This window comes from Pocillopora damicornis, chromosome 1 (assembly GCF_964200805.1).
Source record: "Pocillopora damicornis chromosome 1, jaPocDami1.2, whole genome shotgun sequence".
NCBI classification, from domain to species: Eukaryota; Metazoa; Cnidaria; class Anthozoa; order Scleractinia; family Pocilloporidae; genus Pocillopora; species Pocillopora damicornis.
Window position 1 is genome coordinate 35,842,580 of NC_142670.1, and position 14,701 is coordinate 35,857,280.

The 14,701-nt window shown below is 35.4% G+C and overlaps 1 protein-coding gene across 1 annotated transcript; it reads left to right on the top strand.

Moving 5' to 3' along the window:
* LOC149053551 (uncharacterized) lies at nucleotides 1-2,344 on the top strand. Its single transcript, XM_089183291.1, has 5 exons — nucleotides 1-95; nucleotides 248-319; nucleotides 1,057-1,128; nucleotides 1,360-1,431; nucleotides 2,138-2,344. The coding sequence occupies exons 1-5, from the start codon at nucleotides 1-3 to the stop codon at nucleotides 2,211-2,213; spliced, it is 387 nt and encodes a 128-aa protein (XP_089039417.1). The 3' UTR covers nucleotides 2,214-2,344.
* Nucleotides 2,345-14,701: the final 12,357 nt, after the last annotated feature.

Sequence of the window (14,701 nt, forward strand, 5' to 3'; positions counted from 1 at the left end):
ATGACAGGAAATATCTTGCTCGTATTGACAAGTGAGAACATTAAAACAGATGTACATAGCTGCGCCATTTTGATTTTGAGCGAAATTGTTTCAAGGTAAAAAAAAATGTATCAATAATTACCCGTTTGAGTTATCTACGCAATCCTGTATTTAAAAATTGAGTTTATTCGGCTAGTCATCTGCTTTATTACTTTATAAGCGTCCAAGCTCTGTACTATGCTATACCAAATTTTGGTCAAATTTATAGGTACCTGTCTGAAATAAAACTGCACCACCTACCTCCAGGAATCTTTGACAAGAACGCACGGCTAACCCAACTGTAAGTAACACTTTGCGATCCAATGCGATCTGAGTCTCCTATTTTTTTTTCCTTCTTTGTGAAAAGACAATACAAGATCGGGACGAGTCTGAGTGATGCAATGCAAGCGTTAATAAGATTAAACAAATTTGCAAATCTTTTTTTATTCATAATATGTAGCTATTTAAGTACAAAAGAAATACACCTACAGCTAATTCTTCTGGTCAACTTTCGCACCTGCGGACTGAAAACTCTGATCTCAGACCAGCTGCACAACAGTTCGAAAGGCCTCCAACTGCTTTTTGTTGTTGTCGTTGTTTTATTAAATTTATCAGATCATTCGTTTTACTTCGCAAATTAAGAATTAATATCAAACATCGTGAAGATCATACATCGTCTGTTGCATTCTGGATCTTTGTCCAGGACTGACCGTTTATGAGATTCCGTCCTCTGTATAAAAGGCATCAAGAAGTGCTTTCATTATATAAAAAGATCATTCCAATTTCCATCATTAACAAATTTCCATATCTATGTCAAATTTAATTATAATCTTATGTTGTAAAATAAGTAAACGGTGAAGTTAGCACAGACAACTCTTTGCTCAATGACAGTGATGCCGATTATTGCTCACAAGTCAAAACAACCGTAACTGTCTTCGACAACAGCCCTGAAAGGTTTCAGTAGTACCCCTATCTAAGCAGATAAACTTCTGGTGGATCTTTAAACTAATCGTCAGTTTTATATGGTAAATAACGCAGACGCCTGAATGACAACGACATAAAAGGGTTGAATGGAAGTGCCTTCAAAAACTTGACAATGCTAGAGGAACTGTAAGTTAATATATCAATACTGCTGTGGAAGGAAAACTGTTTTTGTAACGCAGCAGCATTCCCCTCTCTTACCGCCTTGTCTATGCTTGTTTTTCAAATTAACTTTTTTCCTTTCTCTTTTCTTCCCTTCCACTCAGTGGTCAAAAGACGATTCGGTAAATAACTGTTTTAATGAAACTAAACATATTTTACATACAGGTCACATATATATATTTTTTAATTTCAACACAGATGGTTGCAAGACAACAACTTCACTGAATTGCCTCCTAATTTATTCCAAGATCTAAAAAGCTTGAAAGAACTGTAAGTTATTTCATTCCAAGCGTTCCCTTGTTTTAACCCAATGACCACATAAGGTGTTCCAACACTTAGTAAAATTTTCCTTGCTTTTGTTAAATCACTGCTAGTGTCCTTAACACAGATTCTGGTAGTATTATACTTTTCGTCCCTTTCTCTAATTAGAGCATATAGAAAGAAAATCTTTTCCAGTTGCAGATTATAAAATCTTTCCATCTGCACTTATAACACGTTTTAAAATTGAACCATCTAGAATTTTGTGTTTGTTGCTGAACTAACATTTCAGTGACAACGATCATACATACAACAATGAAATTCACGCATGTTATGAATATCAGAGTTGTTTTTATGGGTTATCTTTCTCTGTTTTGAACCATGTTGGCATATTTTCTTAGATCACGAGCTTAATGATTTCATTATTGATTCAAGAGGAAGCTATTGCCAGTGTTGGGGAAAAGAGTTCAGTGTGCACGCAAATTTCAAGTTTTCAGCGGCCTTCAATTGCTTTTTTTCATAAATATTGACCAAACTAAATGAATGAAGTGACTCTTGAATATTCTCTGTACTGTAAGACAAAACATGTGTATCACTACGTACTTCTCTTCGTTCTTTGGTTGTTTCTGATGACCAGAATCTTTATGTATTTTTACCTGTAAATTTCAGTTTGCAGACTTAATGAAAATGCATTTTCTTGTTTCGTCATTCCTATCAGCTATCTGTCAAATAACAAGTTGAAGAGTCTACCAGACGGACTTTTTAACAGCCTTTCCAAGCTGACATATTTGTAAGTGAGTTAGTTATTTAACCAAAGAGATAATTGGACAGAAACAAATGATCATTATTAAAATATTTTTTTAAAAGCGCAGCCATCATAGTTGAAACATCATGACGTTTTCCAGCTCGTATCTGCAAATCTTAATTGAAGTAGACGATGCTATCTTATGTATTTCTCGTGCTTCGGTTAGTAATGTTAAGTCACTTTGTGGTGTAAGAATTTATTAGCTTCTGATTAAATAGCAACCTTAACAATTCCCAGATTTCAGTTGGTAGCTCTAACATAAGCGAAATTTTAGTAACTGTGTAATAATTGTTTTCAGGGATTTATCAAACAATGAACTTGAAAATCTGCCAGCGTATGCTTTCAAAAACATAAGAGCGGTAAAATTTCTGTAAGTAACATTGATATCGTCCCAAAATATTAAGAATTGTTTTAAAAGATTTTCTTGAAAATAACAGCACTTGGTGACTATAAAAGCTTCTCAGTGAACGACAACTTACATTGTAAACTACTTCTGGAAGGCAAAGGTTGTTTTCTTTCCTTTTTATCCGAGTTGACAATATCTAAGAATTTGTTGTATTGCCACATCAAACTACCCTGGCACTAATTTTGTAATTTGTAACAGAGAGTGAACTTGAGAGTTTTCGCGCTTAATCTTGAGATCATCATAGATTTGTCTCATGTGTTCTTTGAAGATTAAGATATAAAGACTGGGAGCTATTTTACTGGAAAACGTTGCCATTCCTTGCCTTAACCGCAAATCTTACAAAAAAAAGTAGAGCTAAAGATATCACTACACATTTCATTCTAAACTGCACATAATGCTTTCTTCAGGAAAATGGAGTACAACAAAATTAAGAAGCTTCATGAAGATCAGTTCCAGGGCTTGGTGGAGCTATTAGATTTGTAAGTGCATTTAGAGTTTAAACCATTTTCCATAATGATCTGAATCTCAAACCGTATACAGTAATATTTTTTTATTGTTAACTCCGTCATTGCTCAAATAAAATTTGCTTTACCCAATCATATTATGTTACTGTACTTTAATATTTATTTCCTTATCCGTTTCCTTTATTTAAGATATCTCTCGGAGAACAAAATCGAGGCTCTGCCTGATAAAATTTTCAAGGGCGTTAAAAAGCTCAGATCTCTGTAAGTACAGTTAATCACATACAAAACATTCCAGAATATTTGAAGTGATAGAATGAATATGATATCAGCGTTCAAAATCTGAGATTTTTGTCCACAAATTTACCACGATGTAGAACAGGGGGTGGTGCCAGTTATCTTCCTCAACAAAGCAATGTTTTTTTAATTTATATTGCACTAAAAATGTGCCTTTATATAACATACTTTTGGTGCACCTATGTGGATATTATGAAAAAGCGGAAACAAACATTGTGGAGATCTATGTAGTCTTAACTGAAATTCCATGAGAATTTATTAGAATGAGGAATGTGACTGCTGCAAGTCTCCGTTTTGGTGTTAGTTGTAAATACTTACGTTCTTCGTTTCAGGAATATCTTCGGCAATAGGATACAAAACGTTACCAGCACAACTTTCAACTATGCCCTCGAATTGCGAATGTTGTAAGTTTACTGCAAATGACAGATGTTTATCTAGGCAACTAAACTTAGTTGCATATATTGAAATCAGATAACATTCTTTTGATTTCGTTTTGTCAAAGAAAAGACTCGTGCAAAGTAATTTTGGAAAATAACATAAATGTACTAAAGGAATTTTTTCCCTGGAAGAGTCCGGAAAGATGTACAGCGAACGACCTCAACGGAATGGGCTGCCACGTCCATAAAATCAGTAGCCATCAAAAATTTCCAAGAAAGCAAGACGAGACTTATCTTAGGCTAAATGACTACTTTTGAAAGAATCTTTGAGAAAACATCAAGCTAGGGTCCGTACTGAAGATCCTCAGCTAGGTTCCTGATTTTGTCTTTTTGGACAGTCAATTTGAACATTAACATTAACTTAACGAATCTTATTATTGAAATTCACTTTTTTAGGTTATTTATGATATAAACCAACTTAAAATTCACATCATGATTATTTTAAATCACAGGTTCATGCATTACAACCTGATGGCCGAGCTCCCCAAAGGCTTTTTCAAGCATTTGACGCACATCATCAGAGTGTAAGATTCCATGACGATCCTTTCCTTCACTCATCCCTTCAAATAATTATTTTAATAATAGTCTATGTTATTAATCAATTAGTGATTATTAAGGGATTTCAATGATGCAATGATAGTGTTATTTCTTCTTTTTTTTTCTTCTTTTTTCGAATTCTAGAACTTTGGACACCAACCTGATGTGCTGCCATCTCGATCTTTTCAGGCAGGATGCTGATTACGAATACTCCTTCAATGACAATTTCGCAAGCTGCCACTCCATGTTCCGCCACCATGCTCCAAGGAGAACTCTTTGGATTGTCGGTCTTCTCTCGTTGCTAGGGTCTTTATTCGTAGTTGGGTGGCAGTATTTCTACCCTGATAACAATGTGGTCCAGTCTACCATGTTGGTGAATCTGGGTGTATCTGACGGCATCATGGGGATATACCTTATCATTATTGGCATAAAAGACCTGCAATGGTCAGGGGAATACTACCTGCATGACTATGAGTGGCGCACCGGTTGGTTTTGCCATTTCAATGGTGCCATGTCTGTCTTTTCAAGTGAAGTGTCAGTGATGATGATTTCTCTGATCGCATTGGACAGACTCAAGAACATCGTGTTTCCTTACACCTTTGCAAAAATTACCCCAAGGCAGACCTGTCTAATGTGCGATATTATCTGGCTGGTGGGAGGCGTTATGGCATTCCTTCCCTTGTCTGGAATGCACTATTTCAGCGAGTGGTACTATGGCAATAATGTAGTGTGCCTGCCCCTGCAGCTTTCCCCTGAATTACAAGAAGGCTGGGAATACTCCACTTCCATTTTTATCGTTTTGAATTTTTCCCTATTCATCTTCATCACGGTTGCTTACGTTGCCATCTTGTGGAAATCATGGTCGTCAAGCAGACGGCTTGGTGCACATGGAACTGTTCGTGAAATACGAGCAAGAGCACAAAGTGCACAAGCTAAAAGAGAAAGAGCACTTGCCAAAAGAGTCTTCTTCATTATTCTGACCGATTTCTTGTGTTGGATGCCAATCATTGCTATCGGCATCCGGTCCCACGTCGAGAAAACATTTGATCCACCTGGTGATCTGGCAGTGTGGATTGCAGTGTTCGCTCTGCCGATCAATTCAGCTATCAACCCATTGCTGTATACGCTTTCTACTCCACAGGTAACGTTTCTTTTTTGGTTACTTTGGAATAGCACCTACCGTTATGTTCAAATTTGGTTTCGTGTCAGAGCAGGCTGGCAACTTAATTTTGTAATTGTAACGATTGACATACAAAACAAGCATGAAAAAATAAATGATCGGACAGACTTTTTTAGCTTCTCCACCATTAACTTTAACCATAGAGACCAACGTGACTTCTAAATACGTTACTTGAAAGTCTTTACGTAAACTATTCAATATGTTTTGAATGTCTAGGTTCAGCCTGTGTTGAAAGCAAAACTGAGGAAGCTGTGGTCCAATGTTCGATCTATTTTCAGCAGAGGAGAAAATCAAGAAGGTACAGTTTTAAGCTCCATTGAAAAATACCATGATAACAATAATTGTATTCCAAACCTTGAAATAAACAAACTTTAAGTTTCACCAAATTGAGTATTAGCCACCCAGTTTTCTTTAAGTAACATATGTCATTTTTACTCATAAGGCTTTCAAGGGGGAGAGGATGGAACTGGTATGAAATCGTAGAAAACTCATGTATTTTTTAATTTTTTCGAATAAGAAACTGAGCAAATTATTGAAACCACAAAGGTGCAACTGGCAATATGTAAAGTTGTAGCAGACGTAGAGGAGAAAACCAGAATGATTCTAAGTAGAGAGGGGATGAATGTAATAAATCATCAAGTTTAATTAAGGCAACGACACGTTTAGAAATCATGATTTCAGTTCGATTTTCTTTGATACACAGCTTTAGAGATACTAACCATCAGGAACATTGAGACTAATAGGTGCCGTTTGCGACAAATTTTTAAAATAAGGTGCCAGCAAAACCTCATTCTACAAACAATTCTCAAAATATGAATGGCTATTCTCCTGACTGAAATTATTAGATGAAGATCCATTCTGAACTGTTTGTCTGAACGTTTTCTTTTTTCCTTTGGATAAACCTGACAATGACCATTAATTTTTTATTGGTGTTCCTTTTTATATCAAAGAAGCAGAAAATGATCAGCAGGGACAGATTGGAAATGGGGATGAACATGCTAACGTCGAGGAGGGTAAAAAATATAGTGCTTCTCAATCTAATCACATATCTTCTGTACACCTCTGTAGGGTTCTATGTGCGATACTTTTCTTTCCTTTCTCTTTTCTGTAATTAATTCATTTTTTTCATTTTTCTCCCCCCTAGGAGAACAGATTGAAATGCAATTAATAGCACAGATCGAAATCCCAGAAGTGGAAGCCCCTGAATTGCCTGCTCCCCAACCAGGTCAGTAAATAAGTGTAGAATTGTTTAAGCCAAAGACAATGTTGTAATTGACTTTGTAATTCAACTCTCTTGCCAAGTGTGTATAGTCTAATTAATTAATCTATCAAATATGAGCTCTTTCAAATAAGATGCCCAGAAACCACAGTATTCTTTTTCTGCTCTGATAGTTGCTGTAGGTGCACTTCGAGAAAGGAGAGATCAAGGAAGGGTTCCTCGTATGACACAAATGTAATGAAATTAGGTTGGATTACTTTTGATTGATAAGTTACCTCCAGATATTCTGGTGATAAATTGCCTTATGCACTTTTAACACCTCCACTCATGATATCACCATTCCTTTACATTAGTAAACTGTAATGTGCCAAAGTATGTAGTATTCCAGTATGGAAGGAAGATACCATCGTCTCCCGTATGATGTGGTTGTAGTAAATGAATGATACGTATATATTGACAATTGATTATTCGTTGTTTCCAGTTTTCAGTTATATTATATGAAAAATAACTTAAAGATAACTCTTTGCTCTGTTGGCAGAGATTGAACAAGCCTGTGAGGGGGATGCGAATCCATCTTCGTCAGGTAAAAATTATTTATGAAAGAAATATCAAAAGAAGGCATAGACAACCGCTCTATTTACAAAAGAAGTACTGCAAAAATCACAGTTATACAAGGTGACTTCAACTGCATATTGCACCTTACAACCGATCATAAGAATCGCCAAGGGGGGGAAGAGAGTAAAACTGGTATGAAATTGTGGAAAACACACATATTTTTCAATTTTTTCGAATAAGAAACTGAGCAAATTATTGAAACCACAAAGGTACAACTGATAATATGTAAAGTTGTAGCAGACGTAAAAAAGGAAACAGGAGTGATTCTAAATAGAGAGGGGATCAATGTATTAAATCATCAATTTTAATGATTGAAATCATGCTTTCAGTTCGATTTTTGAGGGTTAGTCTCTCTAAAACTATGTATTAGGGAACATTGAGACAAATGGATGCCATTTGCGACAAATTTTTAAAATAACGTGCTAGTCAAAACTCATTCTGCGAACAATTCTCAAAGTATGAATTGCTATACTTCTGTCCTAAATCATAAGGTTGAGATTCTGAATTGTAGAATGCTTTTATAGATATAGCTCTTTGGCATACAAAGCTTTGCTTTCATGTCCAAATTGAGCACTCTACTAGGACGAGTCATTGCTGCTAGCATTATGCATGCTCACTAGTTTTTCTAGTTTGAGCACTCTGGCATGGCTTAGATGATCCCACATATGTGAGATCACTTGGGGTGGCTATATGGTCTTATCCCCATCCTAGCATCAGCACTGCACTGATGAGGCCCAGAAGGCCGAAACAGTACTGTCTGCAGTTAGTTTTATATATATATATATATATATAAACCTGACAATGGTCATTAATTTTTTACTGGTGTTACCTTTTTATCTAAAAGAAGCAGATAATGATCAGCAGGGACAGATTGGAAATGGAGATGATCGTGCTAACGTCGAAGAGGGTAAAAAATAGAGTGCTTCTTAGTGTAGTCACATACGAAATATCTTCTCCACGCCTTTGTAGGGTTCTCTGTATGATACTTTTCTTTCCTTTCGCTTTTCTATACTTGATTCCTTTTTTTCATTTTCTTTCCCGTAGGAGAGCAAATTGAAATGCAGGTATTGGAATACAACGAAACTCCAGAAGTGGAAGCCCCTGAATTGCCTGCACCGCAACCAGGTCAGTTAAGAAATACAAGAGTTTTGATGCGAACGATAAAGCTGTAATTGACTTTGCAATCCAAAACTCTTGGTAGGTATCTATAGTTTAATCAATTAACCTAGCAAATATTAGTTCTCTCAAACTGAAATACCTATAGAAACCAAAGCATTCCTTTTCTGCTCTGATAATTTCTGTAGGTGCATTTTAAGAAAGAATAGATACTTAATTCCTGTTTTTCATGTTCTTTCCCGTAGGAGAGCAAATTGAAATGCAGGTATTGGAATACAACGAAACTCCAGAAGTGGAAGCCCCTGAATTGCCTGCACCGCAACCAGGTCAGTTAATAAATATAAGAGTTTTGATGCTAACGATAAAGCTGTAATTGACTTTGCAATCCAAAACTCTTGGCAGGTATGTATAGTTTAATCAATTAACCTAGCAAATATTAGTTCTCTCAAACTGAAATACCTATAGAAACCATAGCATTCCTTTTCTGCTCTGATAATATCTGTAGGTGCATTTTAAGAAAGGATAGATATTAATTCCTTTTTTTTCATGTTCTTTCCCGTAGGAGAGCAAATTGAAATGCAGGTATTGCCTGCACCGCAACCAGGTCAGTTAATAAATATATGAGTTTTGATGCTAACGATAAAGCTGTAATTGACTTTGCAATCCAACTCTCTTGGCAGGTATGTATAGTTTAATCAATTAACCTAGCAAATATTAGTCCTCTCAAATTGAAATACCTATAGAAACCATAGCATTCCTTTTCTGCTCTGATAATTTCTGTAGGTGCATTTTGAGAAAGGATAGATTAAGGAATGGTTTCCCATATGACAATAATGTGACGAAATTAGGTTATATTACTTTTGGTTGATAAGTTACCTCCAGACATTCTGGTGTTAAATTGCCATATGCACTTTTTAAGACCTCCACTCATGAGATCCCCATTCCTTCACATTGGTAACCTGTACAGTGTATTATGGATGGAAGATACCATCGTCTCCCATATGACACGGTTGTAGTTAATGAATGATACATATATTTTGACAATGATCTTTCACTGTTTCCAGTTTTCACTTACACTGTATGAAGAATAAGTTAATGATAATTCTTTGCTCTGTTGACAGCAATTGAACAAGCCTGTGAAGGGGATGCGAATCCATCTTCCTCAGGTAAAAATTTATTTATGAAAGAACTATAAAAAGAAGGCGTATACAACCGCTTGATTTAAGATAAGTACTAGTACTGCAAAAGTCACAGTTGCCCAATGTGACTTCAACTGCAAATTGCTTTTTACAAACGGTCATAGGAATCGCCAAAATGAAAAAAGGTAATGCGTCTTAACAACTGTATTTGGCAGAGATATTATTTCAGCAACTATTTTCATGCGCCCAAATCAACTTTCAGATTTAAATGTGAGCTTTGTAACTCGGTGTTATTTCATAAATCAATAAATAATTGAATACATCTGAAATTCTGACGTACCTAAAATAAAATTTGTAGAGATATTTATTGCAGAATAACGCATGAACCATAAGTATCATGAAACATTTTACTCTACTTGTTCCTTAAAACAGATTATCAGGAGGATTTTGACATCAGACCAGCCACTACAAAGACTGTGGAAGGTAAACACCTTTTCAATTTTCATTTCATTTTTTTTCGGAAATTTCATAACTCTAAAAAAAACAGCGAATGGTGGCTGGTGCTATCAAGCTGGCGCACTTGGTATACTTGATTGCTTGGTTTTGTATGTCACACCAATAAGACTGGGGTTATCATGTTAACGCTTAATCACCAATCAAATCACGATTCCAAGTCTGTCACATGAAAAAATTTACGAGAGCAGCTTGTCGGTCTCTATTTCCGGTAAGGTACAAAACCCTTTCTCAGTTACTAAACCTAATGGGTAGATGAATTTAAAAAAGTCTTATTGGAAAGTTTGTTGTCGTCAAAGACTTAAGACTTAGTTGCGTTGTAAATGTAACTAACGTAACTTTTAATAATAAATCTGATTTCACACAGCTGGTAAATCTGAGGAGCAGGTGGAGGTTGAAGAGATTTCGGTGCCCAGTAACAAAGGTAAAGGAGATAATGGGTTTTGATTGGTCACTAACCATTAATGATTTTAACTTCTAAGTACAAACACAAAATTTATTGACTGTATACTAACTTTTTTCGTATCAAATAAATCATTTTCTAAAGGAGCTAAAAAAGGTGAAGAAGAAGTGAAGGCGCCTGAGCCTGACATGGATGTCGCAGAGGAAGGTAACATTTTTTATAAATCAGAAGAGATAAATTCAAATTGGTCCACACATGCTTTATAAGGTGATGCATAATCAGTCTACTCAATTGACTGAAGATCACTTGAAGTGCTTAGTCGAAAGGTCGTGGTTCATATCGGGAGGTGACTTCATTGAGAAAAAACAAAAAAACCACACCACTTGGGCATTATTATACCTCCTTGTAACGAAGAGCCATTACTTTTTATACAATGCTAAAATCAAACATTTATGAATTTATGAAGCCGTTTTACTAGTTTGTTTGTTTGGGTTTTTTATGGATACAGAAATAATTTTCCCAGATACAGAAAACATAGCCGCCTCTTACCCCAGCTCATTGAAAGGACATGGTTACTTTGATGTTGTGTACCTCAGTTTTCAAAACACCTCAACACAGACATGCAAAAATTTAATGAGCTTTGATAAGTGGCAGCCCTCTTTTCTGTGTTTGTGAAAATTATTATTGTATCGCTTAAAAGAAAATGAGCGCATTGTATTTCAATCTCTTTTCGTATTCCATCCAGGGGAAGAAGAGGTGTTTGACACCAGACTTTAGTTCTTTGTTCTCGAACCAAGGTAAATGCTTATTACGTCTACTTTAATACTGAATACCACGGACTAAAGGGTTGTGGAAAACAATTCCCTCTAAAGAAATTGTTTTTTTTTTTGTTGCATGCATCTTTCTAATCTTATAGAATACGTGTAATATTTGAGATGTAGGGTGAACTCTATGCTAAATTTTTAAAATCCTTGGCTTATTCAAACCAATTTCAAATTTGAGATTTCAACGCAACTGTAATGATTGAAGTTATTGGAGATGAAGAAGGAAGTCTGTTTTTTTTTTATTGCTATAATATGCTGTTTGTCTTTTTTCAAAGTCACTTGCGAATTTTTTTCAGCTATCCCCTTCATTGTTGGCAGTAAGGGTACCAAAACATTCTCAAATTGATCAATTTTTTTCTCTGCTTTTGTTGATGTATGATTTGAAAAATTATAATAAAAAAAAAACTTCTGGGTGGCAAGTACGCCGCACTGGTGAGTGCTCTCTCTGTATATGCTTGTATATTCATATCTGCCTTCTGTCCTTAAAGCACTGACCAGCTTACTCACTGACAGTCTGGTCACTTGACTTTCTGACTAACTGGCCGGTAAGCCGTCAAATTGAATTGACTACCTGAGCTATGATTACTGGCTGACTGACAGATAGGCTGATTATCTGCCTGACTGTTTTCCGGACTCTCCACCTGGCCAGTGGGCATGGTTATTACTAACTGGATTATATTATGGCTGCAATACACTTCAATGTTGACATGTAAAAAATTAAATGCTTGACTGACTGATTGTCGGGTCAGTAGATCAAACAAACAACTAATCGATTATTAACTTTTGCATTCATTGATTAGCATGCTTTTTTCTTTTGCGTCTGACAGTCTACAAGAGCCAAAAACATTGCCATTAGTATGGAGACTGCGAGTGCTGGAGAAAAACTAGAAAAAGTTCAAAGAAAAGGGAAAAAATAATTCTAGTAATCAATACGTATGGTCGTGTGGTAACATCTTAGTAAAAAAAATCTGCTTTTTAATCCCTTTTTTTTAGCTTTAATTTTAACAATAATTAGTAATTAAGTATAGTTATGGTAATTATGGTATATTATGGTAATTAAGTATAGTTGGAGTGGAACATATTGTGCTCTATATGAGTAGGCGTGTAGTGGTAGTTCATCTTTCTTTTGTTTTTTTTTTCCCGTTTTTGGTTTGTTTGTTTGTTTGTTTGTTTTTGTAACATGTACATCTACCTGACACTTTAAGTCTGTTAGTTTTAGCGTATTTCTAAAGACCATGATTGCTACACCGCAGTTAAGTCGGATGGCTCAAAACGGAGTACAACAATATCAGGGGTGTAGCCAGCCTAGAGACCTGTACCATTAAATTTTATCATATCACTCTTGCAAATTTTGAAACAAAAATTGAACTTTCTCAGGGTATAAGCCCACGACAAGTCGAAAACCTGGCTATGGTCCTGATGTGATAAGATATTCTATTCTGCATGCTGATCTTTCCATCATTAAATAAAATATAGCTGAGTAACTGTTTTGATTAGGAATGCCTCACTGGTTTTAAAAGTAATGTTTAAGCTCATTTCCATGGAAAATGTTAAGTTTATTCGGAGTTTACTCATAGTTTAGAGGGGATTCGATGTCCCAGAAGAACTTTCTTGTAGAGTTCCTAATATAGAAAAGAGCATAGAAGGTTAATAATGTGATAAAAATAGAAAACTAACGAGCTTTAAAAAGAATTATCAGATATTAATCTGCACAACAACTATTTAGATAATTCATTTCTAGGTTTTGTTTAAACACGAAAAATCATCTAAAATTTGACAAGAAAAACTTAGACAAATGCACGGGAAGAGGACGTCCACTTACTAGATATTTGATGGTACGCTGGTAATCTAAATAGTTCATTTCTTAACATTTTAGTACTCATCCGCGAGCATTAAAGTCATAAGGAGTTAAAGTGACGTTAATTTTGGGTTGTATATTAAATTAAAGAACTTAGACTTGCGGTTAAGATTTCCGCAGCTAGTAGACATTAGGCGGTACAGTAACAATCTGAATAGTTCGAACATTACTACAACTCGTCCGGCGAGTATTCAGAGTACGTGTCGAGTTGTTTAATTTCGTTAGTATCTCTAGCTGAAAAAAAAAGGTAAAAATGTCACCCAAAAAAAGAGAAACAATTACTGGATAAGACGTCATGCATTAGAGATTTAACAATATATTGAATGACCTAACTAGCTCATTTCTAGAATTTTTATAACTCGTATGAGAGCATAATGATAGCTAAAAGGTAGACTGACGTCTATTTTCGTTATGTAACTACTTTCTTTATGAACGCAATTTCCTTAAAAAAGAAATTAGAAAGATGTTGTGGTAACGAGTAACAAGTCAGATATAGGATATTAATTGGTATAACAACAATCTGATAGTTCACTTCCACAACAAGCTTGCGAGTGCTTTGCATGCAAACTACGTTTAGAATTGTTAGAGGAAATAGACAAGGTCAGAGTTCGTTTGTTAGAGGTTTTTATAGAATGAAAATAATTTAAATAGGTCCTGGCTTAGAGTTTTTATAACTCGTTTGCGAGAATCATAGTCAATAGTGACCTCTGTCATGGCTGAAGCCTGCCTCTTTACATAATTTACATTATTATTAACATTAACCTGAAAATCGACAAAAAAAGAAAAAAGGTCTAAGAATACCACAAACTTAGATATTTAGTAGTGTTTTTAAATCTAATTTTGTAGCCCATTTCTAGATTTTTTTAACTCACAACGAGAATTCTAGTTCATTGTAGTATGTGGTATTTTTTTTAACTTTGTTCAAAGTGATCATTAACATGGCTTCTACAGTAAGAATAACTTGAATGTGTGAGTGGCTTTTTGAGGGAAGTAACACCGAGTTACGAAGAAGGGTTCCAGATCTACTGTAAAACGTTAACGAAGACTTCAATAAAACATCTTTATGACCTTACACATGAGTCCGTTCTCAGTTTACCCTGTCAAGGTTTCTAAGTCACACTTCGGGTTCATCCACAGTGTGGATTATGTGCCACAATGACCTGTGACAAGTAAACTGATACAAAATTGCTTTCTGTATCTCTCATAATGTTAAACTTTTCGTTTTAATGAATTATTCAGTCTGAATTTTTCCCAGAAACCGAGCTATTTTCTTTTAAAACCATAATGTATCTTCTTGACGCGACTCTCTTGGAGGTTTTTGGTTACACCCGATGTAAAAAAAGGGGTAACAAATATATATTTCCGGGAGGTTAGGAAACATTTTTAAGCTTTACATTTCTATCCTAAGACTTCCACCAAGGGTGGATGGGAGTGACGGTTAGCATTTAAAAAACCCTCAGATATGGAATCGT

Excerpts from the sequence above, each read along its gene's own strand:
- LOC149053551 (XM_089183291.1), top strand. The coding sequence starts at position 1 with ATGACAGGAAATATCTTGCTCGTATTGACAAGTGAGAACATTAAAACA. Across the intron at positions 320-1,056 it reads AACGCACGGCTAACCCAACT|ACGCCTGAATGACAACGACA; the intron begins GTAAGTAACACT and ends TAAATAACGCAG. Across the intron at positions 1,432-2,137 it reads CTAAAAAGCTTGAAAGAACT|CTATCTGTCAAATAACAAGT; the intron begins GTAAGTTATTTC and ends CATTCCTATCAG.